This window comes from Pongo abelii, chromosome 21 (genome assembly GCF_028885655.2).
Source record: "Pongo abelii isolate AG06213 chromosome 21, NHGRI_mPonAbe1-v2.0_pri, whole genome shotgun sequence".
In the NCBI taxonomy this organism is placed as follows: Eukaryota; Metazoa; Chordata; class Mammalia; order Primates; family Hominidae; genus Pongo; species Pongo abelii.
Window position 1 is genome coordinate 43307 of NC_072006.2, and position 25568 is coordinate 68874.

Below are 25568 nucleotides of genomic sequence, written 5' to 3' on the forward strand. Positions count from 1 at the left end.
AATGTTCTTCCATGGCTAAAACAACCTGTTCCATGTGTTTGGTCACTCTACTAATGTAATCTGAATAGATGCACCTCCTTCCTTTCCTCCCTTCCTCCCTTCCTTCCTCCCCTCCCCTCTCCTTCTTCCTTTCTTCCTTCCTTCTCCCAATACCATTTCGCAGAAACAAAAGGGTCCTTTCCTATACATCATATATACATCATAATAATCCAACCCCTAGGAACTGATTAAAATTCACCAGCAGGTAGTGCCAGGGTCCTTGTCACACTCTTTAATACAACAGACAGTATCTGGTACAGTGATGTTAGCCAACTAGACTAACTTTAAATCAACTCAGTTGGAAATTAATACCCAACACAGTTTTAGAGTCTAAATCCCCGAGAAATCACTTGGTTACACAGTATACTGACGTTTAGGGACTATATCATTATCATGATTATGTTTGTACAAAAACAATTACAGTTTTTTTAAAGCTATATAAGTTTTTAAATCTCATTCTGGATCCCCCCCCCCCACCCCCATTATGCCCTCTTCTCCATTCTTCTGGTCCCCTACTCCAATTCAGGCTTACCTTTCCTGTAGCCCACATTGCTGCTCGCCCTGCCTGCAGTCTCTGTTCTCTGAAATTCCTATTTCATCAGCTACCAAAACATTAGTCTTGAACATTTCCCTTTTCAGCTAAAAAGTATTTCCTACACCCCTAGTTCTTGAGTCTAAACCTCTTCACTGAGGCCCTCCACCGTCTAATTCCAAGCCTCTTTTTGAATTTGTCACTGTGGCTCACTAGCCTTGTTAATTGAAGAAGCTTGAAGCAGAAACAGCTGGAATCCTAGAAAACAAACACTGTGATATCTTCCTCTCTTGCCTCAATATAGTAGCACAGACAGACCGCTACAGAAACCACCTGGAATGTCCCTTTTCTGTAACATAATAAAGTATATTCAGCAATAGAGATCCTACTCTAGGAAGGCAGTATCCCCATCTCATCACTGTCTCAATGTTGCAAGAGCATGAGAGGGAAGGACTGGCAGTAATTCACCGAGAAAATGAATTAACCAATTCTATTTAATAAGTAATTAAAAATATAAAAAAACTTCCTAGTTTTTAAACCTTTTACTTAACATTAAGAGTTTGAAATGAAGAAATTTCAACGTACCTTTTTCATAGTCAAACAACAGGTAAGATCATGATATACCACAGGCACAAAGTCCTTTGAAAGGTGTACATCAAATTCTACAAAGGCTGCACCCTGACAGAAGGAAGCAAGTATTTGAAAAACATTGCCTGGTACACAGTACCTCTCAAACTGCAAGAACATAGGAAATTTTTGTTCACTATAAAATTACGGACCTGTACAAACTTTTTCTAAAAAGTAATGTATTCTCTTAAAACAATGGCTTTTCTCTTTTGCAAAAGCACAGCTACTTTTTCCTGGCCAAAAAAAAAAAAAAAAAATGGACACAGATTCACTTCAAAACAGTCAGAGGCACCGCAGTGGCAGTGAGACAGCCTTCGGGGCTGTCACTTCTGCAACTGCTATTGACAGAAAAGGAACCCAACAAAAGTCCCGAGCTCAGGGATCCCTCACATTGCTGCCCACTGCCCCTGCAAACCTTAGCTGCACAGCTAACATGAAAGATTCGGTGAGGGAAGGAATAAGCTGCAAAGCGCCTTAGCTTGGCTCCTTAGGGCACCTGAGTAGTCCACTGTACAGCCTTTCTCAGCAAAATGTCAGTACTGAATGAAAGAGGAAGCCATAACTGCTGATGAAAAGACAGAGACAACAGAAACAGGAAAAAGATGATGCTCATGTCCGGTTTCCTAATGAAAGCCAAACAAATGAGGAAGACATGAATTATAGTTAAAGCCAAATTTCTAAAAAGCAGATCCACACAGAAGGAGCAGGACTGAAATTAATTTAAAGAAAAAAAAAGAAAAGAAAAGAAAAGGCAGATCCACTCACCCCTATGAATTAATTCAGTTAAAGTCTGTATGTCATAAACTGACATACAAATATCTACCTTTTCTGAAAGAAGGCCAGCTGCGATAGAAGGAAGCAAGGTTTGAAAATTCTGTAACACTACTTTACTGAAAAGATGGGTGCATTTCTACCCCTTACAATGGCTCTAAGTTGTCAAGGGGTAGAACTCAACTTGGGAATACACATGGATCACAGACTAGAGTCAAAGGAGTTCAAGAGTCTGGCGAGGAAGCCTACTTCCTTGCAGACTTCTGAAGCGAGAAACTTAGCACCTCTTATTTTAAACAAGACAATACCAAAACCTTTCTACCAAAGAGGACAAACCCTACCATTCCCAAGTAGTTCTAACTATTAAACATTTTAAGTTGTAGCTTTCTAATTCGTTTGGTTTTAGACAACCATAATCCTTACAGAAAATAATCTTAGTAGAAGACAAAACTTAATCCCAAAATTCATTGTGAGGTTTAAGTAATAAGCCAGTAACAGACCGAAACATCTTCATAGATATGTATTTAACATTAAAATAAGCCAATAATAATTAAAATAACACATCTGAAAATGTGATCCCTGTGAGTTATAAAGAATTTCATTAGAATATGGAAGAAAAAGGCTTAATGAAATCCTCTCTCAAAAAGCACATATCTAAAAATTATTGGCGGGGTACAGTGGCTCATCATGCCTATAATGCCAGCACTTTGGGAGGCTGAGGCAGTCAGATCACCTGAGGTAAGAAGTTCAAGACCAGCCTGGCCAACATGGCAAAACCCCATCTCTACTAAAATTACAAAAATTAGCTGGGCATGGTGGCAAACGCTTGTAATCTCAGCTACTCGGGAGGCTGAAACAGGAGAATCGCTTGAACCTAGGAGGTGGAGGTTGCAGTGAGCCGAGATCACGCCACTGCACTCCAGCCTGAGTGACAGAACAAAACTCCATCTCAAAAAAAAAAAAAAATTTTAACAGGGTCATCACACCGGCGTGATGGCTCATGCCTGTAATTCTAGCGCTTAGGGAGGCCAAGTGAGGGGATCGCTTGAGCCCACAAGTTCGAAACCAGTCTGAGCAACATAGTGAGATCCTGTCTCTACAAAAAATACAACAATTAGCCAGGTATGATGACACATGCCTGTGGTCCCAGCTACTTGAGAGGCCAAAGCAGGAGGATCACTTGAGCCCAGGAGGTTGAGGCTATAGTGAGCTATGATCGTGCCACTGCACTCCAGCCTGGGTGACCAAGCCATCACGTTTATAGCTAATGAAATGATGTTTAGACTAGCTATGACAGTAAAACTGGTTCCAAATTAATTATAAACTATAGCCTAATAATACTAATAAATATCATATTTTCAACAGAAAGATAAAACAATCTAATATTTTAAACATTAAAATTATAATCAATTCAAGATGTCATGAATTTTAAAATTATTTTATATACCACTAAGAGGGGGAAATACGCTGCCAATTAAATTATGACTCAAAGCTAAGTTATAAACCCATTCCAATTTCCAAGAGGTTAAAATATTTTAAAAGTACACCTTAGAATAGATGTCAGTTCATATAAATAATAAAGCTAAACACTGACTAACCAAGTTTACTTCCCGAACTATTTTTCACAAGGCAAAGTTGAGGGCATATGGAGTACACTGTGGAAAAAGTGGAAATTAAAAAATGAGACGTTCCTCCATTTTTCCCCTAGTTTCACTTTGGAATGTGAGGCGGCTCAGACAAGTACAGAGGAATAGGGGAGAAAAATCTCAGGTTATTGATTAAAAATGTCCAAGTTGCAATTGCTGAAAATACTAACAGCTAAAAAACAGACTCTAACTGGATTAAAAAAAAAAAAAAAGGAGTTAAGGAAGACAATCAAGTTGGTATGCAAGGGTGGAAACTGATACTTTTTTATTTATTTATTTTTTAAAAGAGATAGAGTCTAATTCTGTCACCCAGGCTGGAGTGCACTGGATGATCATAGCTCACTGTAGCCTCAAACTCCTGGGCTCCAGCAAAGCTCCTGCCTCAGACTCCCAAGTAGGTGAGACTATAGGTATGAGCCACCACACTCAGCTGAGACACTTCTTTCAAGTGTTACATAAAATCACCATCAAATCTTTCCTTCTTTTTTTTCTTTTTTGAGACTGAGTCTCACTCTGTCATCCAGGCTGGAAAACGGTGGCATGATCTCAGCTCACAGCAACCTCCACCTCCCAGATTCAAGCAATTCTCCCGCCTCAGTCTCCCAAGTAGCTGGGATTACAGGCGCGGGCCACCACGCCAGGTTAATTTTTTGTATTTTTAGTACAGGCTGGGTTTCACCATGTTGGCCAGGCTGGTCTTGAACTCCCAACCTCAGGTGATCTGCCCATCTCGGCCTCCGAAAGTGCTGGGATTATAGGCGTGAGCCACCACACCCGTCCCATCAAATCTTTCTAAAGGCATTTTTTCCAAAGTGAGTATCTGAATAAGCACATTATTCAGGTAGTGAAAACCAATGCTTAGTGGGAACTTTCTTTTGTCTCAATTACTCAAAATTTATTATCTCAAAAAAGGATGCTGGCTGGGCATAGTGGCTGACGCCTGTAATCCCAGTACTTAGGAAGGCTGAGGCGGGAGGATCGCTTGAGCCCAGGAGTTTGAAACCAGCCTGGACAACATAGTGAGACCCTGAATCTACAAAAGAAAAAAAAAATTTAAAAATTAGCCAGGCATGGTGGCACATGCCTCTAGTCCCACTACTACAGAGGCTGAGGTGGGAGGACTGCCTGAGCCCAGGAGGTTGAGGCTGCAGTGAGCCATGTTCGCACCACTGCATTCCAGGCCCAGGTGACAGAACGAGGCCCTGTCTCAAAAAAAAGAAAAGATGTTTATGGTTCTATTGTCTTCATCCCGATCTTCACCATGGATCTGAATATAAATGCCAAGAGATATTCCCCTAACTATTAATAAAAACTGGAGGAGACTCCCTGATCCATATTTCTCTACCTCAGCAGTCTAAAGTTGTTTAAAGGTTACTTACATGACTAGCAGCATTTCTTAAAGAAGCAATAGTATTTTCTTGAACTTTAGCCAGCCTGAAAAGAAATACAGTTATAATAGACTATAGAGAAGATAAAGAAACAAATGTAATAAAGAAGCAAAGTGTACTTTCAACAATGGGAAATGGTACTTATTCTGTATTTTGAGGCCAATTTTGACATCCCCAAAATATGACTACGGCTGTCACTAGGAATTTATTCCTTAAACGCAAGCTCTAACAATGATAGCTATTTACAAGCTGAATACCGACATAGCCAACACAACATACACTTGCCTTGTACTATGGACTTTTTTCTTGGAGACATGCAAAGTGATCAATAAAAACAATCCTTTTCAATGGCAGAAGAAATAGAGACATAGAAACCTGCTCCTTGCAATACAGCCTCCAAAGGACTTAATACTGGCAGACTGTGGGGGAATGAGAAACAACTGATACACACATAGGATAGAAGTATGGAAACTCTATTAATAATAACAGAAAGAGGGAAAATGTATTGTTTAAGATGGGGCCTGAGAAGTTGGGTGCGGTGGCTCACGCCTGTAACCCCAGCACTTTGGGAAGCTGAGGCAGGCAGATCACTTGAGCTCAAGAGTTCAAGACTGGCCTGGGCAACAAGATGAGACCTGGTCTCTACAGAAAAATACCAAAAAAAGCTGGGCATGGTACCACCTGCCTGTGGTTCCAGACACTGGGGAGACTGAGGTGGGAGAATGGCTTGAGCTCCGGAAATTGAGGCTGCAGTGAGCCAAGAATGTGCCACTGCACTCCAGCCTGAATAACAGAGACTCTGTCTCAAAAACAAACAAATAAAAAAGGTGGGGGCGGGTGAGGGTGCTTCTTCCTTAAATAGTTATTTTTTTATAGACCTTAAAATTAAAAAATCCTAATGGTCTCCATAGCATCACTTTAAAATAAAATGGGGAGGGATTAAAATTTACAGTAGAAAATCAGTGGCATGAGCTATCGCACTGGTAATTAAATAAACTTACAAAAGTAGAAGGGGAAGACAACTATTCCAGGCTACAATCTAATGTCTGTTGAGAAAACAGAGCATCTTTCGGTTGAGGTCCAAGTTAACTAATATTCCTTGAGTTTAGTCACACTTTTCTAGACTTGGGATAATGTTGTCCAAACCCTTCCATTTTATAGATGCAGAAACTCAGACTCAGAGAGGGCAACACGTCAAAAGTAAGGACCACGACACAGACACACACACTGATGCTACCAAAGCTTTCTGCATCAAGCTTTCCTTCCTGCCTTTCTACTTTTAATGTCTTCCTCCTTATCAATTCAGTAGATATATTAAAAAACTGACCAGAATCTTAAGGTTGGTCTCTAACCCCAATTACCAAATTACATTAAATTCCCTTGGTAAATAATAAAAACATCATTTGACCTTTGCTGAGAAAACCAGTGTAACTCTATCAAACATGAGCTACACCAAATGCAAATCCTACTCAAATATTCAACTTACTGGGCAGTTGTTGTAGAGTTTCCTGCACCTCGATGGCCAACATCCAATGGTATTCTTGGCTTCCAATACTTGGAAAATGAAGATTTCATGCCACAACTGTATCCTGGTAAGGGCTTAATAATTATATAGTCAACTTGCATAGGAAAAAAGAGGGAGGAACAAAAATAAAAATGATTAAAAGGGCCATTATGAGCTGCATTATGTTTAAATACCACTCAAGTCAGCTTTATCAGTTTCTGTTGAACAGAAAAAAAAACAAGATTCAAAACGTAACAGACATGCTCCTTAAATTGATACTAAAGCAAATTATTAATTTCATCTTTATCATTATCAAATACTTAATTTGAAACTAATTAAAATTCTAACTTAACCTTGGGTTATTTGGCAGTGTCTTCAACCTTACCTCTCACTTTGCCTATTGTTTTCCTGGAATTTCTGCTCATGATGGGAAGAGTAAGAATTCCAGCACTCTTTCCACTCTCAGCAATGGTGGATGATAAGAGACAAGCTGTACCCACGTGTCCAGGAAGGGCATCACCCTGAACTACGTGCTCACTGAGATCTTCCTGAAAAAATGAGATTTAAAATAATCTTAATTTTTAAACTTCTACATTACATACATACACACATACACACACACACACATATATATCTCCTATATATGAAATGTGTATTTTTTTTTTTTTTTTTATAAAAACTTCAGTATTTTCGGCCAGGGTCAGTGGCTCACGTCTGTAATCCCAGCATTTTGGGATGCCGACGCAGGCAGATCACGAGGTCAGGAGTTTGAGACTAGCCTGGCTAACATAGTGAAACCCCGTTTCTACTAAAAATACAAAAAATTAGCCAGGGATGGTGGCGCATGCCAGTAGTCCCAGCTACTTGGGAGGCTGATGCAGGAGAAACACTTCAACCCGGGAGGTGGAGGCTGTGGTAAGCTGAGATCGTACCACTGCACTCCAGCCTGGACAACAGAGCAACACTCCATCTCAAAAAAAAAAAAAAAAAAAAAAATTCAATATTTTCAATTTAAAGATCAAAAACCTCACTTAAAGTCAACTGAGAATCTCTGGGGTAGAACTGATAAGAAAGAGATACAATCAAATTTATATTCAAGTGAATTGATGGCTTCTCTATGATTAAATACATTTTCTTTTGTACATTTTAAAATATATATTTTTTTGAGACAGAGTCTCATTCAGTTTAAAGCACTGCTCGAAAATTTCTAATCACTTTTATGTTGTTGTAAGACTAAGATAAATTTGTAGTGAATTTTTAACATATTCTCTAAAAATGTTTCTACACAAGCGTCACATGGGATAGCAACTCTCTAGGAAACCAAATACTACACTCACTTTGAAATTACACTGGATATTTTATCAGCCTAGTCTATGAACAAAACACTATTACAAAAAATGCTAAACAAAGTAAAGGGAAGGTAGGACATTCAAGATATAATTTATTAAAAGGTAGGTTTATTAAAAGGAAGCAACAAGAAAATGTTCAGGCCAGGAGCAGAGGCTCACACCTGCAATCCCAGCACTTTGAGGGGCCGAGGCAGGAGGATCGCTTGAGCCCAGGAGTTCAAGACCAGCCTGGGCAACAAAGACCCCATCTCAACAACAACAAAAAAAAGTTTTTTGTTTTTGTTTTTGTTTTTTTCTGAGACAGAGTCTTGTTCTGTCGCTCAGGCTGCAGTGCAGTGGTGTGATCTTGGCTCACTGCAACCTCCACCTCCCAGGTTCAAGCAATTCTCCTGCCTCAGCCTCTCGAGTAGCTGGGATTACAGACACGTGCCAACACGCCTGGCTAATTTTTGTATTCTTACTCTTGACCTCATGATCCGCCTGCCTTGACCTCCCAAAGTGCTGGGATTACAAGCATGAGCCACCGTGCCAGGCCAGAAAAATTTTTTTTTAATTAGCTGGGTGTGGTGGTACACACCTGTAGTCCCAGCTACTTGAGAGGCTGAGGCAGGAGGATCACTTGCACCCAGGAGATTGAGGCTGCAGTGAGCCATGATCATGTCACTATACTCCAGACTGTGCAACAGAGCAAGGCCCTCTCTCCGGGAAAAAAAAAAAAAGAAAAGGAAAAGAAAAAAGGAAAGAAAAAGAAAGAAAGAAAGAAAGAAAGAAGTCATCAAAATTTCATACTTTTATAATAGAGTCCCACAGATCTTACTGCTTAAGATTAGATTTTTTAAAATCCATCCTGAATTCTGTTGTTCTCAAGAAACTGGCTGGGGGCTACTGGTGGTCAAGACACATTCCCTACCCTCCAAGATTTGAACTCTAATCTAGTATAAATGGGTGTGGAGGTGGAGCTAGAGGCTAAGGAAACCACTACATATCACTACCGAGCCAGGCCCACAGCAGTAAGGACCTTAGGGGATGTACCAAGTATTACGTGTTGGGGAAATATGAACAGCCAGTGATCTACAAGCACTAGTGTATCACATGTAGCTCCAGAAAGTTAGCAGCACAGATTGTCAATAACCTGGCACAAGCTTTATAATTTCATTACATATTTACAGTATCAAGTTGCAAGTCAGTCCCATCAACAAATCCTAATAAAGTACCTCAATTAATGACAGGCTTCCATCATAGTGAGAACTCAATCACGCTTGTTACATCGGGATGCCCGCCAAGAGGTACAAAGCCTGCCCTGGTCTCTATTTACCACTGATGGTTCCTTTGGATACAATTCATTTACATTTAGATTATTTAGTAGACAGGCATCAAGGACATCTGGTCTTGATTTGAAATATCAATACTGCTGTTCTCTTAATTATATTCTTAATAGTACTTGAAGATGACAACTCTAAGTTTTTTAAGCTTAACTGTACGAGGAGCATACCTCTAAAAAGTTAGCTTTACACAAATTAAATTAAAATAAAAATAAAAACCAACATTAAAATAAGCTTGCCCCTGCATTCTTTCTCAATCCCCTCACTGCAGTAACTACTCACTTCAAAAAAATCAAAGATTAGTTCCAGGTTATCTGGCTCCATCGTCTGTATGCTGTACTCTGTCCAACGATCAGGCTGCAAGCCATAACCACACTCCGGCTGTGAATGCCTGCACTTGAACTCATTGTCGCTTATTAAGGATATCTCCAAGCTATTGGACATTTTGTGGAGTACAGTGGGAGATACCCTATCATCGTCATCTTCCTCCAGGCCTTCTAGTGTCAGCTTCACCCTACGTAATAAAAAAAAAATGAGATGCAAGAAGTGGCAGAAAAGAAAAATTCATACAAATGTTGCCTAAATTCTACATTTTAAAGTGCCCTGAAATATGCTAAATCTTCGAATAACAAAAATAATGTATTATGCAAAGATTACACATACTACAGGTTAAGGAATTAGGTATGTTTTATAAAATACTGATGTTATTATCTACACATATTTTTGCAAAGTATTAAAATGGGATAAATGACCATTATGCCTACTAAGGTTGCTGATTCTTTCATTAAAAAATAAATAAACAAATCTAGGACTGGGCCAGTGGCTTACGCCTGTAATCCCAGAACTTTGGGAAGCTGAGGCGGGAGGATTGCTTGAGCTCACAAGTCTGAAACCAGCCTAGGCAACGTAGTGAAACCGCATCTGCAAAAAATATAAAAATTATCCAGGCACGTGTCACATGCCTGTAGTCCCAGCTACTCGGGAGGCTGAGGTGGGAGGATCACTTGAGCCTGAGAGGTGGAGGTTGCAGTGAGCTGAGATTGCACCACTGTACTCCAACCTGGGTGACACGGCCAGACCCTCTCTCAAAAGAAAAAATATATATATTATTAAACACATATAATATTCAAAAATTTTCTCCTCTGTGGAAAATTTTTCATTTTCAAGACACAATAAAATTTAGAACACTGAAGAATATTTCCAAAAAATATTTTCTCTTTATGGCATTCTTATGTAGCAGACAATCATTTCCATTATATCTATTTTTTCTTTTTTTTGAGACAGAGTCTCGCTCTGCCTGGAATGCAGTGGTGCCATCTCAGCTCACTACAACTTCCGCCTCCCGGGTTCAAGCGATTCTCCTGCCTCGGCCTCCCAAGCAGCTGGGATTACAGGCACCCAACAGCATGCCCAGCTAATTTTTGTATTTTTAGTAGAGACGTGGTTTCACCATGTTGGCCAGTCTGGTCTTGAACTCCTGACCTCAGGTGATCTGCCCACCTCGGCCTCCCAAATTGCTGGGATTACAGTTGTGAGCCACCGTGCCCATTGGCCTCCCAAAGTGCTGGGATTACAGGCGTAAGCCACCACGCCTGACACATTATATCAATTTTACAACGAATTATTGCTACACTATGAAAATTTAAATAGAAACTATAAAAATACATAAGCTTAGAAAACCACTTATCTATATAAACAAATGTTTTCTGGTTCTACATGTAGAAATTAGGACTAACTGCAACAGTAGCAATCTGAGCGGGGATAAGTAGTTCACTATTACAAAGCCCTGTAGTTACTAGAATATGTAACATTATCCCAAACTGTACACTTAAAGGCTAAATAAAACCAGTTGAGTCTGAAATCTACAGCACCAGTGAAAACAAATGGCCTAAGTAACACATAAACATGGTCATACCTAAATCTAGATTTTTTTAATTTTTTCTTGGTTATTGACACAGGAGGTTTTTCAGAATAATGCAAACGTAGTCTTATTTCAGTCTGACATGTCAGCCATCCAGAATCCAGAGTTTCAACACCATCTGACAGAATAAATATGAAGAACAGTAATTATTATACATGTTTTTTTAAACAACACAATAAGTACCTATAGGCATGGATAATTCTAGTTCACATTCACTTTTTTTTTCTAACCTCCAAAGGAAATACATTTTTAATGAGATCTAATCCATGATTTGTTTCCTAAACCCCTGCCTAAACCGTTGTTCATATGCAACCCAAGGGTGCCAAAGGTAAAAATCTGAAGGAAAAGAATCCTTTCAGCAAATAAGTATTTTTAGAATAACAATAAAAAAAGAATTAACTTTTTTCCTTTCTAAATATGAAAATAGGCCGGGCATGGTGGCTCACGCCTGTAATCCCAGCACTTTGGGAGGCCGAGGCAGGCAGATTACGAAGTCAGGAGATTGAGACCATCCTGGCTAACACGGTGAAACCCCATCTCTACTAAAAATACAAAAAAATTAGCCGGGCGTGGTGGCAGGCGCCTGTAGTCCTAGCTGCTCGGGAGGCTGAGGCAGGAGAATGGCGTGAACCCAGGAGGCAGAGCTTGCAGTGAGCCGAGATCGCGCCACTGCACTCCAGCTTGGGCGGCAGAGCGAGACTCCATCTCAAAAAAAAAAAAAAAAAAGAAAAAGAAAAAGAAAATAATCCCAAAATAATGAATCATTGTGAACAGGCAGATTTAGAATACATATTCCAAAGGCCTTCAGTAAAGATCCTGGTTCTATCAATACCATCTTTGAAAAAAATCTAAAAGGAATCAATTTCATTTTTTTTTTTTTTTTGAGATAAGAGTCTTGCTCTGTTGCCCAGGCTAGAGTGCAGTGGCACGATCTCAACTCACTGCAGACTCCACCTCCCAGGTTCAAGTGATTCTCATGCCTCAGCCTCCCAAGTAGCTGGGATTATAGGCGCCCACCATGCCCAGCTGACTGGTATTTTTAGTAGAGACAGGGTGTCACCATGCTGGCCAAGCTGGTCTCCAACTCCTGAACTCCTGACATCAAGTGATCTGCCTTCCTCAGGCCTCCCAAAGTGCTGGTATTACAGGCATGAGCCACCTCACCCTGCCCACATTCACACTGTAATAATACATTGAGGTTACATAACACTGGTACTCTTCTCCCCAAAGCAAATATACAGGTAGTCTTAAATTCTTCATTAAAATATAACTTTTATATGAAGTAGGGGGAAAAATTAAATGAATATTAATAATTAGCTATGCTGTCACAACACAAATAAATTAAAATATTCATATTGAATCCATGACTAAAATAATACAAATCTATTTCAGAAAGAGCACATGGTACAAGACAGCATCTAACCTAGCAATTGCTCTACTAGGGATCACTGTTAGACTTCCAAAGCATCACTTTAGATATTCAGCTGCAACTAGTTATGCCACTAGTGCCGGGGGTCTGAGATATCAGAAGGTAAGAACAGAACTGTGAGTCAATTCCATATTCTCAAATTTATATATTCTGCCATAAATAAACTGCATGATCGTGACAACACTGTTGGCATTAACTTGAAGCTACCCACCTACTTAACATAGGTAATAAAATGTTCATAAATACCAGAGAAGCTGTCAACTGTTTTGGATCTAAGCTTTTTCATCAACAGGGTTAAAATAAATAAATACCAAGAAACTTCTCTCCTTAGAAATTCTCTCCTAAGAATGCTTAATAATTGTGGGACTTTAACCTTTTTTTTTTTTTTTGCAGAAAAGACAAAGTGAGACCATGCATTACGGCTCAAGCGAAACTACTACTCCATAAAGCACTCCAAAACATGTAGTGTAAATATTACTTATGAAGTACTAAAGACTCCAAAACACTTAACACTAAAGCTATTCAAGTACTGTACACTGTTTTCTGATGTAATATAAATAATCCCAAACAAAATCAAGCAAAAGATGTCAAATTCCTATCTAAATACTGCCAGAGCATGTTCATTTCTACCATACATAAACATATATATACCTAATAAAAACCGCAACCAAAACATTCAGGCCTGTTCTTTCCTGTGCTTAGCAGGAAAGCAAACTGGTTATCAGCAATTTATCTCTGATTCAGAGTCAGTACAAACACAATTCCGCCCACCCTCTTTCCAACTTTTGACCCCTACAGTACAGCATCCAAAATGAGGATGCTTACGCCTGTAATCCCAACACTTTGGGAGGCCAAGGCAGGCAGATCACTTGAGGTCAGGAATTTGAGACCAGCCTGACCAACATAGCAAAACCCCATCTCTACTAAAAATACAAAAATTAGCCAGGTGTGATGACACTCACCTATAGTCCCAGCTACTCAGCAGGCTGAGGCAGGAGAATTGCTTGAACCCAGCAGGTGGAGGCTGCAGTGAGCGGAGATTGCACCACTGCATTCCAGCCTGGGTGACAGAGCAAGACTCCATCTCAAAAAAAAAAAAAAAAAAAAGAGAATGCAGTTTAGTATAATAGCCCTGATACACTGTAAGAATTCCAGCCAGGTGCGGTGGCGCACGCCTGTAATCCCAGCACTTTGGGAGGCTGAGGCAGGAGGATCACCTGAAGTCGGGAGTTCAAGACCAGCCTGACCAACATGGAGAAACCCCATCTCTACTAAAAATACAAAATTAGCTGGGCATCCCTGTAATCCAAGCTACTCAGGAGGCTGAGGCAGGAGAATCGCTTGAACCTGGGAGGCGGAGAGTGCGGTGAGCCAAGGTTGTGCCATTGCACTCCAGCCTGGGCAACAGGTGCAAAAACTCCATCTCAAAAAAAAAAAAAAAAAAAAAAAAAAAGAATTTCAGTCACCCAGCTGGGCGGTGGCTCACACCTATAATCCTAGCACTTTGGGAGGCTGAGGTGGGTGGATCACTTGAGGTCAGGAGTTTGAGACCAGTCTGGCCAACATGGCAAAACCTCATCTATACTAAAAAAAAAAATACAAAAATTAGCTGGGCATGGTGGCAGGCGCCTATAATCCCAGCTACTCAGAAGACTGAGGCAGGAGTATCACTTGAACCTCGGGGTCGGAGGTTGCAGTGAGCCGAGACTGCACCACTGCACTCTAGCCTGGGCGGGTGGGGGTAAGAATTCCAGTCACTGAAGAAAATTAGAATTCTCAGGATATAGTATTTACTAAAACATAAAGTACACAAATAACATTTTCGACATATTCAGAAGTTAAAGCATTTTCTACTCTATCTCAAATTAACTTTTAAACATTCAGCCAGAATTACTAGAACACTTTGGTTAGTCTGAATTTTACTGTATATGCAGATATACAAACACACAAAACACACAAACTTAGCCTAAGTGTAACATTTCACACTTTAGATATTTAGAAACATTAATGTAATTTCAAACATAAAAGAGGTAAAAGGCTACATTAGCAGTTCAGTATACTACACACTTTTAATTATATAACATCATACACCTGAAATTGCTAGTCAAATAAAAACCAAAAGGATAACATTTTAAAGTGCAAGAATTATATTAGAAACTAATTATTTAACAGTAGGGATTTGTTTTTTGGATCCAGTCTCTATTTTCAAAATCATACTACAGTCATGCATTGCTTAACAGTGAATATAAGTTCTGAGAAATGCGTCATTAGACGATTTCATTGTTGTTTGTGTAAGTACAGGGAATGTACTTACACAAACCTAGATGGTGTGGCCTATTGCTCCTAGATTCCAGCACTGTATAGCATACTGAATACTATAGGCAACTATATAACACAATGGTAAGCATTTGTGTATCTAAACACATCTACACATAGAAAACATAATGCACTGTACTATAATGTGTGCTACGTTATGACAGCCATGATGTCACTGGGCGACAGGAATTTTTCAGCTTCATTATAATTGTGTAAGACCGCTGCTGCATGTGTGGTCTGTCTTTGACCAAAATATCGTTATGCAGCACATGACTGTATGTTCTATTTTCCTGTGCTATATAACTCCAATGAAATGTAAAGTAACAATCTCAATCATTTCAGTAAACATTTAAGTAAGTCAGTCTCACTTACTGTGGATTCCAAATTGTCCATCGTCAATAATAATTTCACTTTCTAGAATTTAAGGAAAATAGAAAATTTAGTTAAAACTCTTGATGCATACCCAATGAACTGAGAAATTACCCACCTTAAAGATCGTTTATAATATTAAATCTACAGCTTAAAAGCAGCCCAAGGTGAATAAGCATATTTATTGTAGCCCTCAATAAAGAATTCCCTTTAAAGGAGGCTAGCAAACAGTAATAGTTCTTACATACTTCGTTGATTGTCCATTATGTTAAAAGGAAGAAAAAGAAAACTCTTCAGAAAGGTGCTCTAGAGGCACTGGGATTAACTTCTACACTAACCAATGTACAAGACTCACAGGTTGCTGGACAACGATAACTCCTTCTTGATTTTCAAACCAAAGGTCTTGGCACAATTAAAATGCTTATTCTTATGTAGTGCATATTCTGAACTTGTCTCAAATGTAATTCTCCTCATATCCCAACTATTCACTACTGCCAGTTAAAAGCTTTACAAACAGCGTGAACTTACCTGCATGTACAGAGCTGTGAGGAACTAGCAAAAGAATAAATGCTAGCAAAACCCCTTCTCCTAATAGAAATTTCAACTCAATGAGAAAAGCTGTAAAACCCCACCCTTTGAGTAAAATACAATTTATCTTCCTTGCCTACTTCCCTTCCCAGTTTACTTTAAACGTTAGTCTGAAATACTTGCAAAATGGATGTGACAGTTCCTAATAAAGATTCTCTGGTAAGTTTCACACAGCTTTTAAGTTCAAAAGTTATATTTCTCAAAAGTATACATTCCTTTCTAAAAGACAGAAACAAAATCACCCCACTTCTCATAATAACATATATTTAACTGCAAGATGCTTTAAAATACAATTTTTTAAAAAACATTCAATACCTAGTAAGTTCCAACCTCAGTATGGGAATATTATAATTTTAAGTATACTCTCATAAAAATCCTAAATACGCTATCAAAAATGTATTAAAACATACAAAAAGAAAATCCAATAAAGAGGATGGAATGAGATACTGTTTAAACGAGATGTGTCCCTACTCCAGGATAAAGCAGAAACTCCCACTGCTTTCTAATTTAAACCAGAAAACTGGCATCCAGTTATCTTTCAATTTTAACTTTACCTAGAAACTAAAAGATACATTTCTCAGCACTGAGTCAATTTATAGATGAATACATGTGGGTAATTTAATGTATGTGAAATGAACTTCAAATTTGATTTTCAATATGGACAAAGAAATTCAAAAATACTTCTATGAAGAGAAATGCCATATTTAAGCATAAGAAAAGTGAATGTGTTTAAAAGAAAACAACTTTCAAAAAAAAAAAAAAAGTAAACAGCTTTCTGAGTAGCAATTCTAGCATAGCCAGCAGGGAATTTAAGAAATTTGAATTCATTCATACAACTTTATTCAAGTATTTACCAGTTTCTTTAAAAAAAAATTAAGAAGAAAAGAAAAAATAGCATAACTTACTCTATTAATATTCAAAGTTAAAAATTTAAGAATCTTTGTTTTGGATTAATTTTTTCTTCAAATGTTCACTAAGCCTGAGCAAGTAAACAAATAGAGCCATGGATGCTCAGTCAAGAAGAATGTTATCTTATAAACTTCCTAACCATTCCAAATGAAAGTAAATATTTCATAATAAACTAATCTAACCCAAGAAAACAAAAATATCTAGGTAAATATTTCTAATAAAGTTTATTTTAAAAGGCAATTAAAAACTGTTCAGTTTTGAAAGATCTATGAAATGCTCAGTGAAATTTGTAGCACTGACAATGCATTGACCTTAACTTTAGAATAAAAATTTATTAAATCCCACTAAGCCATTGTGCAGCATATTAGTAACTTTATGCATATGCCTCAAACAGATGCAGTTAATGCCCATACCTAAAGGGGTTATTGATCGTGGTTGTAGATGAGTCTCCCACTTGTGAACTATCACTTGACATGGACCACCGAAAGTCTGCAATTTAAAAGTTAAACGTCTGCAATAATTTCTTATATCTTATTTTCTACCCATGACTCCATTTGATGTTTGTGGCCTAAATCTTATACTAAATATGAGACCAAAAGATTCATCTTATTATCAATATTATATGCCAAAAGCCCGGAATGTACCAGATCACAAAACAAGATGAAATGCTGGAAGAAAATTAGAGTGAGGCAGTAAACAAAGAAAAACGAGATGAACTGGCACACAGAACTGTCTCAAACCCATTCCTAAATCTGCCTACAATACTCAATTGTTTCAAAGAAATTTTCATTTTTACCTGCTATTAATTCTTAAGATAAATATCAAATATACTTTCTTTGGTATGTCAGCCATCAATGAGGTATTGCTAGATAAAGTATGTACCTCCTGCTCTATGCATTTAGAAAAAGCCTAAACAAGTCTACAAAAGTAAAAATAGTAGGAATAAGTACTCAAGAGCAATTATCGCAAGCTACTCAAGGAACTAAAGAAGCATAATAAAGTTATTTATTACATTTATTTAAGAATACTAAGTGAAAAACAGGAAGATTTCTCATATCATAGGAACCAGTGTTTCTAAAGAACACAGGAAATTCTAGAAGGGACATGTGGCCAGGTAAACTTGAAGAGCAAGTGTGATAAAAGAGGAACTAACATCCGGTTTCATTCTTATGCCTTAGTTTAAAATCTCAATACAGCGTGACAATTCCTCATACTGTTTTCCATTATCAAGTTCCCCCACTAATAAAGAACATAAAGCTATGTGTTGATAACATATACGGTAGTGAATAACCATGAAAGATTCCCTGAGTATACCTAAAAGACTAAAATTTAAGTATTCTAATTTTCCTTTAATTTTTAAAAAGAAACTCACTAGTTATATGCTGAAATAAAACCCTTAAATACACATTTTGGAAGCACATTTTCAAACTATAATCTTACAAGGTATTTTATTTGTTACATAAATTTAATTAAATACAGAGAAGCAAAAAGAACATACAAAATTCACCCATATCATACCATTTAGGGATAATCACCACCAAGATTTTCACATATAATCTTTGAGCCCTTTTCTAGGCATTATAGGCTGGAGTGCAACGGCACGGTCTCAGTTCACTGCATCCTTGCCTCCTGGGTTCAAGTGATTCTCCTGCCTCGGCCTCCTGAGTAGCTGGGATTAAAGGCACGTGCCACCACACCCAGTTAATTTTTGTATTTTTAGTAGAGATGGGGCTTCACCATGTTGGCCAGGCTAGTCTTGAACTCCTAACCTCGTGATCCACCCACCTCAGCCTCTCAATGTGCTGGGATTACAGGTGTGAGCCACTGTACCCAGCCTATACATACTCTTAAAAAGCCTAGACAGAAAAGCTTCTCTATTATTTTAGAAGGCATTAAGAATGGATTAAAATATTCTCCTATACTTTCTATAGGATTTTAATATTGATTAAATTTGATAATATGCCAAACAATAACAAATATGTAACAAATTAGGCACATTATTAAGTATTAAATGCAATAAATAATCCTGTCACTTAAAATAACCAGGCTAAATTCTTTTCTGAAATCCTCAAACTTCTGAAGTTTAAAAACTAAAATAGCACTATATATTTCTCCAAATCATTAATCCTGGGACACTAAATAAAATTCTCTTTTTCTCTAGCTAAATACTTCCCTACTATAATAGTTAACCTTAATTGGTAGACTGGGTAGATTTTTAAAAAATGTAATGTGAAATTGCTCTTTTAAAAATATGGTGAATTTCATATCCATTATACTAAAAAGAAAATCAAATTAATTCTAGATGATGTTTACTATAATATTTTTCCTGAAATATTTTTTAAAGGTGTTTTTTAAATATCAAACTTTCTAAACCTCAAAAATTGCAAATATAGGACAGGCGTAGTGGCTCATGCCTGTAATCCCAGCGCTTTGGGAGGCCAAGGCAGGTGGATCACTTGAGGTCAGCAGTTTGAGACAAGCCTGGCCAACATGGTGAAACCCCATCTCTACTAAAAATTCAAAAATTAGCTAGGTGTGGTGGCACACAACTGTAGTCCCAGCTACGTGTGAGGCTGAGGCACAAGAATTGCTTGACCCTGGGAGGCAGAGGTTGCAGTGAGCCAAGATCACACCACTGCACTTCAGCGTGGGTGACAGAGTGAGACTCCTTCTCAAAAAAAAGTTGCAAATACATACATAAAAATAGAAATAGCCTGGGCACAGTGGCTCATGCCTGTAATCCCAGCACTTTGGGAGGCCAAGGCAGGCAGATCACTTGAGGTAAGGAGTTCGAGACCCACCTGGCCAACATGGTGAAACCCCATCTCTACCAAAAATACAAAAATTAGCCAGGCATGGTGGCGCACGCCTGTAATCCTAGGTACTTGGGAGGCCAAGGCAGGAGAATCCCATGAATCTGGGAGGCGGAGGCTGCAGTGAGCTATCGCACCACTGCACTCCAGCCTGGGCAACAGAGCGAGACTATGTCTCAAAAAAGAAAAAGAAAAAAAAGAAAAAGAAAAGGGTGCTATGAATATAATATTAAATGTCAAAAAGAGATAAAGTTGGCATAGCAGAGAGTTTGTTTTAACTCAGATGTCAGGGGAACTTTACAGACTGTTGATAGCAGTATCTTTACTTAATCAGGTAAGAATAGTCCTTTGGATTAAATTTGATAGGGAACATATTTCAGTAGCAATTTTAACAACTCCAGTCTCACCTACCCACTGCCCCACTGCATAAAACCACCTAGACTTGAATAGAATAGCATATTTGAGGAACAGTCCAAAGGGCCAGGTAAACTGATGACAGAATTATGTCTATCATCATTCAGACTACAAATGTACACTGGTTGGTAAACTGTTATAATGTAGAAAAAAAAAGAACCTAGTTTTAAAATACACTGAATTTCCAAAATTGTTAAGCCTACTTTATTAAACTTTAGAAGGCAATCTTAAATTTTCAGCTTTACTTCTTTAAAAAAAATTAACAGGCCAGGCGTGGTGGCTCATGCCTGTAATCCCAGCACTTTGGGAGGTCAAAGCGGGTGGATCACCTGAGGTCGGGAGTTAGAGAACAGCCTGACCAACATAGAGAAACCTCGTCTCTACTGAAAATACAAAAATTAGCCGGGCATAGTGGTGCATGCCTGTAATCCCAGCTACTCGGAAGGCCGAGGCAGGAGACTCACTTGAACCCGGGAGGCAGAGGTTGCAATGAGCCATTACACTCCAGCCTGGGCAACAAGAGCGAAACTACATCTCAAAAAAACAAAGAAAAACTAACAACTGAGCATTGGGAAATTCAAAATCTCAGTGATAACTCCAAAACATGCAATCCTTTCATTTATTTATTTTTTAATCCTGGTCTCATTGTACTTGCAATACTTTCTAATATATTATCTGTAATAACTTATTCTTTAAGATCTAAGAAAAGGAAACAGTTCTGAAAGAAAACATTCTGGAAAAGTCTGCCAAAATTTTAAGCTTTTTGGAGTAACATGGGAGATAGATCTTTGGAGAAAAAAGTAATGATGTCAATCTAAGACAATATTCCATTAACAGTACTGGTAGAGCTATTTCACAATTTAGCATACATAATGTCACATGACTGTAGAAATGTTTCCAAACGTGCATATTAACAAAAATATTTTTAAAAATTTCTTCCCACAAGAATAAGCCTTAATGATTGTTTTCTTAAACAGTTACTGACATCACTCAGTTATACCAAGCACTGAGAGAAATTTAAATAAGACTATCCAATATGTAGATTGGAAGTTTGTTTTTTAACAAATCACCAAGCAAAATTATTAGCTAGCCATGTAATATCACTGCTTGCATATATCACAAATTTTTAGAACTTTTACTGATTGTTTTCCTTCCACAATTTTGAAAACAAACTGAATGTAAAAGGGGGTCTGAGGAATCAAGGCCATGTGCGGTGGCTCCTGCCTATAATCCCAGCACTCTGGGAGGCTGAGGCGGGTGGATCACCTGAGGTCAGGAGTTTGAGACCAGCCTGGCTAACACGGCGAAACCCTGTCTCTACTAAAACAATACAAAAATTAGCCAGGCATGGTGGTTGCATGCCTGTAATCTGAGCTACTTGGAGGCTGAGGCAGAAGAATCACTTGAATCCAGGAGGCGGAGGTTGCAGTGAGCCGAGATCGTGCCACTACACTCCAGCCTGGGCGACAGAACAAGACTCTGTCTCAAAAAAAAAAAAAAAAAAAAAACTCTATTTTTGGTACAACCAGTAAAAGAAATACTCACCTAGGCATGAGTAAAGCAAAGGAAGCTAGGCCAACAGACTCTCTGAGAGTGTTCAAATCTCAAGTTAACACCTGACAGTATTTATTATTCAGAAGAATTTTAGACACTAATAAACTATTGTACAAAATGACAAACTAGACTATTCTGAAAATAAACAATTATCTATTGCAGGTGACTGATTGTCTTGTTAAAGGACTTAAACAAAACTCAAGGGAGACCGAGGTCAAAATAAGACAGTTTGTAATGTATCTAATTATGAGTGAATGTTAGCAGCTATGAAAGTTAGAGACATAGATATGTGCTGAAAAATAAAGATGTATTTCTACAAAAATGAAGGAAAAATTTCAAACGATACAATGAAAAACTGGCTAATATTTCACTATGAGGAAACATCCCTAATTCTACCCACAAGCAAAGAGGGGTGGATACAGAAAAAAAAAATGTTGAAATTACATGTTAATTCAGAAAGTATCTTTGGTGAAGATGTGACATCAGTGGACTACCTGCAGATTCATACCAATGTTTTCATTTCAGGAATACTCACTACTTTTGTGTGCTATGTTCAAATAAGGTAATATTTTGTTTTGTCATCTGTGAAATTATTTTAAAATGTAACACATTAACACCTTATCCTAATTCACAAAGAGAACATGTCATTGTGAAAAACTGAGAAAAACGATTTCAGGACTCTTCTAAACTAAAAGGAATATGCCAGAAAAAGCAGTGCATGGGAGAAAAATATGAATGGTAAAATTTCATTTACTCAATAAAATTTTGCAATGAAAGGATCTAAAAATCTATAGTTCAAACCTTTTGTTTTATAGATGAGGAGGCTAAAGCCTAAAGGTCAACTGGCTTGTCCACAATCGCAAAACTTTTAGCTTTGGTTCCAAAACTGCCTGGGTAGATTACCTCCTAAAACTTTCAACACAGTAAAATTAACCTTTCTCCCATTTCAGCTTTTTAATGCTTTCATTATTTGTTTTCCTATCATTCTTTCTATTCGTAACATTATGTATTCCAATAATTTATATCATTTCACCATTTAAGATGCCTTGCACATTACTTCTATTATTTGACAACGTACAACTAGACAAAGTTTCATAATACTTCTATTAAAAATGTTTTATTTAAAAAGCGCCACCAACTTTTTTAAAGTGTCACATTAAGCTGGCATGTGGAGAAAAAAACTGTAGCCATATGCATGGGATTTTATGTAGCTATTTACTCGATTCCACGAAAAACATACTTACCATGGCAGCCCCTGCATCACACGGTACATGTGTACACGATACAGAGCACCTACTTAAAGAAACACACTCACCAACACATACTGTAAACTTTTGCAAGTATTACAAGGAGAAAAACTTGTTTTTACTGTTAAGCAGACTTCTTGCCCAATTTTTTCAAAAGGTATTTTGGACTGATCTGCTGCTTTTGGTAACATTTTCAATGAAGAGTATAAATACTTAGGTTGGCTTAATTTGACCTGTGTTGACAATAGTCTTACTTTAGAAAACTATGCCCAAAGAACTCATTATCATCTTTCTCGTCCAAACTCCCCTAAGTAAAATTTAGTTGGTTTCACATATTACAAAGCTATATTTCATATACCAGGATCCTCAGGTAAACTTGCCATATCTATGACCTACGTATCTACACACAATTGCTTAAGTTATATTAAAGAACTTTACCATGATGCATAACCCCATGCCAAATAAATGAGATGCCCTTTTCTTAAAGTGAAACTATTGTCAAGAAAAGCCAACACAATGATCAACCACTATGTAATTTAAGTTCAATTACTGGTATTCACAAAATATTCTTGGAATAAGAAACGTAATAGGTGCAAAAGACAGCTAAAGTGGGTTTGTCAATTTTTTTTCTTTTCTTTGTATAATGGTGGCTAAGAGCACAAGGTAACAGTGGCTGCTTGCATTTTTCACATGTAACAAAAACACTTAATGACTCCCAAAGGAAATACATTTTTTAACGAGAGCTAATCCATGATTTGTTTCCTAGACCCCTGCCTAAACCCTTGTTCATATGCAGCCCAAGGGTGTCAAATGTAAAAATCTGAAGGAAAAGAATCCTTTCAGCAAATAAGTATCTTTAGAATAAAAGGAAAATGACTAACTTTTTTTTCTTTTCTGAATATGAAAACAATCCCAAAATAATGAATTGTGAGCAGGCAGATTTAGAATAGATATGCCAAAGGCCTCCAGAAAAGATAGGGGTCTATCAATAACATCTTTGAAAAAATCTAACAGGAATCAATTAAATTTTGATCAGTTAACAAAGCCACTAAGAGATGGCTACTGTGAAATAATTTAATTACTCACTTAAAACAGGCTATATACTTCTCCAAATGTATTTACATCACATAAGGATTAAAAAACAAAACCAAAAGTAAAACCTCTGCAAGTGGTTCCTAACTAGTTTACAAAAGTTACCGAAAATGCACACTTATAGAGAACACATTAAAACCAATTTCATAAGAATATTGCAGAACATACTTACTATGTCTTTTTAAAATTCCATGGCAGACATCATCTGCCTCTGAAGTGGCTACTTCCTTGGTTTTGGTAAATTTTATTAATCAAGGGTTCTATTCCATTTGACCAAAGCAAATGCATTTTACTTTGAATGTGTTCAAACTTAAGTGAGTTGCTTTTGAAGGAAGTGCCAAAGAAATTGGAAACTAGATAAAGAAAACATACCTTTGGTTCTAAAAAGTACCCTTTGAAGTAGCGATACTGAACTGATACTCCTCTACTGAGTACAATGGTTGCTTTCCATAACATGCTGTGAAGAAAGAAAATTAAAAGCAGCAGCATCAATATCAAACTACAGTGCATGAAGACTTAATTCACAAAACCCCTCAAATAAAACGTATGACCAATATCACTTATTTATTCCCACACAAAATTTTACAGGCCTACTCTGTAGCAGGCAATGGGAACACAGGGGTATATATTGCAGAAAGAGCCTCATCTTCAAAGAGCTTCCTTTGCTGTGTGGGTAGATAGAAAAATAACCAAAGAAGATAGACACAACGAAGTTCTGGAGGAGGCTTTTAAAAGGAAGGAAGGTTTTAATGAGGAAGCGCTGTCTGAGCTAAGGTCTAAATGATGAGAAGGAACCAGCCATATAAAGAGCCAGGATAAGTTTCCAAACAGAAAATTCAAGTCGTACAAAAGTGGAAGCCAGAGTCAGAATCTTCTCTGACTCCCCACTTAGTGAGGGATGTTACATGGCTGATAAGAGACTTTGGGTCACAGCTTTTGTGTCACAAATGAGAGATAAACATGAGTTACACTCCTGTTCTTGACTATCTCTTATTCTAAGCTGTCCTACCCAGGCTCTGGCTATTCCTTAGACAAGCAGTCAGAACCTGTATCTTGTTTCAGGCCAATGTCTTTCTCTGAACTATGTTATTCTAACAGAAACTAAAGATTTGACTCAACAGCTACCTTAAGGTCAAGAATTCACTACAATTCATTACTGTAACTGAGTTTTAGCTTCAAATAATAAACTAGTGCTATCCAAAGCATGGTCCCAGACCATCATTAGTAGCTGGGAGCTTCTTAGAAATGCAAATTCTCAGGCCCCACTCAGACTTATTGAATTAGGAACTCTGGGGGTGGGGGCCCAGTAACCTGTATTTTAACAAGCCTCCAGGTAACTTTTTTGGAGACGGAGTCTCGCTCTGTCACCCAGGCTGAAGTGCAGTGGCGCGATCTCGGCTCACTCCGCCTCCCGGGTTCACACTATTCTCCCACCTCAGCCTCCCCAGTAGCTGGGACTACAGGCACCCACCACCACGCCTGGCTAACTTTGTTTTTTTATTTTTAGTAGAGACAGGTTTCACCGCTTTAGCCAGGATGGTTTTGATCTCCTGATCTCATGATCCATCCGCCTCAGCCTCCCAAAGTGCTGGGATTACAGGCATGAGCCACCGGGCCCGGCCGCCTCCAGGTAACTTTTATAAACACTTTGAGAACCCCTGTCATAGACCATTAACCAAACATTAATTCAGCATGAGTAGTTTAGCCCTACCTGGCTCTGCTAAGACAGGTTTTAGGG

At 38.0% G+C, this 25568-nt stretch overlaps 1 protein-coding gene across 8 annotated transcripts in view; it reads right to left on the minus strand.

Annotated features, from left to right (window-relative positions):
• Nucleotides 1–25568, minus strand: part of GPCPD1 (glycerophosphocholine phosphodiesterase 1) — a 67281-nt gene that overhangs the window by 25310 nt on the left and 16403 nt on the right. For 5 of the 8 annotated variants that reach the window (XM_009233288.4, XM_024238951.3, XM_024238950.3 and 2 more), the window contains 9 exons: nucleotides 24203–24287; nucleotides 17124–17199; nucleotides 15217–15258; nucleotides 11094–11217; nucleotides 9461–9692; nucleotides 6893–7055; nucleotides 6490–6622; nucleotides 4995–5049; nucleotides 1157–1249 (listed from right to left, as the gene is read on the minus strand). In XM_009233288.4, the coding sequence (XP_009231563.3) occupies nucleotides 1157–1249; nucleotides 4995–5049; nucleotides 6490–6622; nucleotides 6893–7055; nucleotides 9461–9692; nucleotides 11094–11217; nucleotides 15217–15258; nucleotides 17124–17199; nucleotides 24203–24287 (1003 nt within the window). The remainder of the gene's footprint in view (nucleotides 1–1156; nucleotides 1250–4994; nucleotides 5050–6489; nucleotides 6623–6892; nucleotides 7056–9460; nucleotides 9693–11093; nucleotides 11218–15216; nucleotides 15259–17123; nucleotides 17200–24202; nucleotides 24288–25568) is intronic. The other 3 variants (XM_054541555.2, XM_063720664.1, XM_054541556.2) reach the window with 2 other exon arrangements.